At 52.6% G+C, this 4,487-nt stretch overlaps 1 protein-coding gene across 11 annotated transcripts in view; it reads right to left on the bottom strand.

The window, feature by feature from the left end:
* Positions 1-792: 792 nt before the first annotated feature.
* Positions 793-4,487, bottom strand: part of LOC105544901 (tubulin alpha-1B chain) — a 36,606-nt gene continuing 32,911 nt past the window's right edge. Inside the window, exons 1-5 of one of the 11 annotated variants that reach the window (XM_011987593.1) lie at positions 4,303-4,487; positions 2,513-2,735; positions 2,247-2,395; positions 1,897-1,945; positions 793-1,782 (exon numbers count right to left, since the gene is read on the bottom strand). In XM_011987593.1, the coding sequence (XP_011842983.1) occupies positions 965-1,782; positions 1,897-1,945; positions 2,247-2,395; positions 2,513-2,735; positions 4,303-4,305 (1,242 nt within the window). In that variant the 5' untranslated portion in view covers positions 4,306-4,487 and the 3' untranslated portion in view covers positions 793-964. Of the gene's footprint in view, positions 1,946-2,246; positions 2,396-2,512; positions 2,736-3,115; positions 3,342-4,294 lie in introns of all 11 variants that reach the window. The other 10 variants (XM_011987588.1, XM_011987587.1, XM_011987586.1 and 7 more) reach the window with 10 other exon arrangements.

Here is a 4,487-nt window from a genome sequence, read left to right as displayed (position 1 = left end):
ATGGTCTCGATCTCCTGACCTCGTGATCCACCCGTCTCGGCCTCCCAAAGTGCTGGGATTACAGGCTTGAGCCACCGCGCCCGGCCTGGAAACTGTCTTTACTTCACCACCCTCAAACATTCCTACAGTCAGATGTTTTCCCAGGTCACTGCTTTTCCTTAAGACAGGGTCTGTCACCAAGGCTGGAGTGCAGTGGTACAATCACAGCTCACCACAGCCTCAACCTCGTCAGCCTCACAAGTAGCTGGGATTATAGGCACACACCACCACGCCCAAATTTTTGTATTTTCTTGTAGACGGGGTTTCATCATGTTGCCCAGGCTGGTCTTGAATGCCTGGGCTCAAGTAATCTACCTGCCTCATTCTCGTGCTGGGATTAGAGGCATGAGCCACCATGACCAGCCAAAGATCACTTTGAAATTTCTTACACTAACAAGGTTAGCAGGCCACTTTAAACAGCAGCAACTTAGCGGATATTCAAAACGTATACTTCCCATACATAACTCATTAGTAACTACCCAGTCATACTCTGAAGAGCTAAATGAGCTCTAGATTAGCAGAATGACTTTCATCAGTTTCCCCGCCCCCTACACCAAGGGATGAGGTGGTAAACTAGTCTGAGAATCTAGGGCTTCTGCCTTTCTAGTCCCTTGAGCTTCCTTTTCCCTACAGGTGCCTGCACAGGAAGTAGGATCCCTGACATCACCAGCAAATTGCAGACTCTATACTCCAAATATAGATGACTCCAAAAACCAAGGCACTTTTAGAAAACACACAGGAAACAAAGCTTTCGATGTTAATGACTTTACTTTGAGACACGATGGAAAAATATTATAGGTACACATGGAAAAGACATGATCACCAAGTGAAAACAATCTAACCAGAAAGCTTTAATGTCTGTCAGCTAAGCTGAAGCTGAAATCCTGGGAGCATGACATGCTGCAGGGACAAAAGGAATGGATAATTAGTATTCCTCTCCTTCTTCCTCACCCTCTCCTTCAACAGAATCCACACCAACCTCCTCATAATCCTTCTCAAGGGCAGCCATGTCTTCACGGGCCTCTGAAAACTCACCTTCCTCCATCCCCTCACCCACATACCAGTGAACAAAGGCACGCTTGGCATACATCAAGTCAAACTTGTGGTCCAGGCGAGCCCAGGCCTCAGCAATGGCTGTGGTGTTGCTCAGCATGCACACAGCTCTCTGTACCTTGGCCAGGTCTCCACCAGGCACCACAGTGGGAGGCTGGTAGTTGATGCCAACCTTGAAGCCAGTGGGGCACCAATCCACAAACTGGATGCTGCGCTTGGTCTTGATGGTGGCAATGGCAGCATTGACATCTTTGGGAACCACATCACCACGGTACAACAGGCAGCAAGCCATGTATTTACCATGGCGAGGGTCACATTTCACCATCTGGTTGGCTGGCTCAAAGCAAGCATTGGTGATCTCTGCTACAGAAAGCTGTTCATGGTAGGCTTTCTCAGCAGAGATGACAGGGGCGTATGTGGCCAGAGGGAAGTGGATGCGGGGGTAGGGCACCAGGTTGGTCTGGAATTCTGTCAGGTCAACATTCAGGGCTCCATCAAATCTCAGGGAAGCAGTGATGGAGGACACAATTTGGCTTATTAGGCTGTTCAGGTTAGTGTAGGTTGGGCGCTCAATATCGAGGTTTCTACGACAGATGTCATAGATGGCCTCATTGTCTACCATGAAGGCACAATCAGAGTGCTCCAGGGTGGTGTGGGTGGTGAGGATGGAGTTGTAGGGCTCAACTACAGCTGTGGAAACCTGGGGCGCTGGGTAAATGGAGAACTCCAGCTTGGACTTCTTGCCATAATCAACTGAGAGACGTTCCATGAGCAGGGAGGTGAACCCAGAACCAGTTCCCCCACCAAAGCTGTGGAAAACCAAGAAGCCCTGAAGACCGGTGCACTGGTCGGCCTGTAGAGAAATAAAAAAAATAATATTTTAATGCCAAGACACATTCTCTTAGAATTTCTATTTAAAATTCTTAGATTATGAACCATCTCATTGACATAAGCATAAGGAAATGGGAAAACAAACATATCCACAAACTGTCCATAACCTAGGGGACTATCTGATTTAGAAGTCCAATGAACATAGTAAGCAGTCTATTCCACATTTTGGTAGGTGCTAAAGAATGAATGTTGTCAGTCACTCCACCCAACTTGCACTGGTACCATCTCGCCGCATTAAATGCATATTTATATATTGTGCTTACCAGCTTGCGAATTCGGTCCAACACAAGGTCAATGATCTCCTTGCCAATGGTGTAGTGCCCTCGGGCATAGTTATTGGCAGCATCTTCCTTGCCTGTGATGAGCTGCTCAGGGTGGAAGAGCTGGCGGTAGGTGCCAGTGCGAACTTCATCTGGAGAAGGAGGGAGAGAAGGATGGAGGGAGTGGGTGAGTGACCAGCGGAGCCCCCAGGACAGACCTCCTGTCCCAGCATCCTGGGATCTCACTTGGGTTACTGAGGTCAACTCACCAATGACCGTGGGTTCCAAGTCTACAAACACTGCCCGGGGCACATGCTTGCCAGCGCCAGTCTCACTGAAGAAGGTGTTGAAGGAATCATCTCCTCCCCCAATGGTCTTGTCACTTGGCATCTGGCCATCGGGCTGGATGCCGTGTTCCAGGCAGTAGAGCTCCCAGCAGGCATTGCCAATCTGGACACCAGCCTGGCCAACGTGGATGGAGATGCACTCACGCTGTGGGAAGGAAAAAGATATCACAATTTAATCTATTGGTGGCTGTCAGGTGGAACAAAATACTCATGCAATCTTTATTTTTTTAGAGATAAGGTCTGTCACCCAGGCTTGAGTGCAGTGATGCCCTCTAGGCTCAAGGCAGCCTAAACCTCCTGGGCTTGAGTCATCTCCCGACCCCAGCCTCTGGAGCAGCTGGGACCACAGGAACAGGCCACTACGCCTGGCTAATTTTTTCATCTTTTTTTGTGGAGATGAGGTCTGGCTGTGTTACCTAGGCTACTCACGTAATCTTAAAACAAATTTCCTTTTTTAAAGCGACATAAGACGTACTACTCTTCTGAGAACAGCTTATCGTCTACATTGCTTTTAATGACTGTTACCTTCCCATCCTAAACTGGGAAGGCCTCCTTCCAGACCAATACAGCTCAGTCACAGCTTCCTCCTTTGGAGGACCAAGCCAGGAAGGTAGGCATCCACCCAGCGCTCAGGCCCCAGAATACCACTTTAGACTAGGTGGCCACATTTCCGGGCAGCTCCTAGCACAGGAAGCACGTGGCCAGACCAGCGCAGAAGAAATGTCTGTCCGCAGGGACAAGGGGCGGGGCTCTGCGGCACAGGATGAATGCGCAATTCAGGGCGCGCGCTCTCGCGCCCCCCGGCGGCGCTGCAGAGGCACAAAATGGCCACGTCTGCAAAGGCGCTGCCCAGGCCACCCATCCTCCCTTGCTCGCCGGCATCGGGCTGGGCCTAACACCTCCACAGCAGTCTGAGCGAAGTTGGGGATTATCGGCGGCCCAGATCTGGGTCAAGATCCGATTTCCGTTCCCTCAAAATCCCTCACTGCCACCACCTGCTCCCCTGAATTCCTAACGCAGCAGAGAGACAGGTGGCCTCTACAGACTGTTGTGGTCGAACTGTCCTAATTCACTGGTGTATAGCGGTACATTGACAGGGCCCTTCCCCACATTCCTTATTGCTTTCATTAAAAAAAGAAAACTCAGGTTAACAGGAGACACGCCCTGTAGCCCTAGTCTCGCCGCGACCCACAGCGCATGCGCAGACTGCAGTGGCGGTTTCCCGCCCAGGAACGGCGTGAAGGTAACGGCCGCGCGTGCGCGCTTTTGTCTCCAGCTGCTTCCCACCCCCGCTTTTCGCGCTCAAGAGGAAGTGAAGGCTGGAAGATGTTAGAGTCCGCGCGCGCGCGCGTCCACCCAAAGCGGGGGAAGGGCATGCGCTGGAAAGGACTGCGGGGACTCGAGAGACCGCTCCCAGTACAGAGTTACGCGCTGAAAGAGAGCTCCGGATACGGCAGAAGGCAGCCGGAGCCCCCTCATCCCTTCCAGAGTCCGATAAGAAATCCTGGCGCCCCTCGACCTTTCCGGGCCCCAGCTATTTACACACACCGAGGTCTCACCACTCCCGCCCTGGCCTCTCGCCTTGTTTTCCGCCCTCTAAACGGACGGCTCTGGAACCAGACCTCCCCGGCTGTATGCAGGGTCCCCGCGCCCCGCCGGCTCGCTTTTCCCTGCTTCCCTGAAAGCAGCCGGGAGCCGCGCGGCTCACTCACCATAGTGGCTAGGGATTAGGAGGCGAAGGCGGCAGGAGCAGACACCGGGTCCCGGTTACCGTCCCCGACAAGCTAAGAGTCGAGGTAAGTAACGCACTGAGGCGGGGCCGGCGCTGGAGCCTCTTAAGTAGCGGCTTTGGAGAGGGGGCGGGCACAGGCGGTGTCGCGGCCGCGGGCCCCTCCTC

This window comes from Mandrillus leucophaeus, unplaced genomic scaffold (genome assembly GCF_000951045.1).
Source record: "Mandrillus leucophaeus isolate KB7577 unplaced genomic scaffold, Mleu.le_1.0 Scaffold313, whole genome shotgun sequence".
NCBI lineage: Eukaryota > Metazoa > Chordata > Mammalia > Primates > Cercopithecidae > Mandrillus > Mandrillus leucophaeus.
The sequence above is the reverse complement of the archived record's forward strand: the minus strand, read 5'-3'. Positions and strand labels throughout refer to the sequence as shown.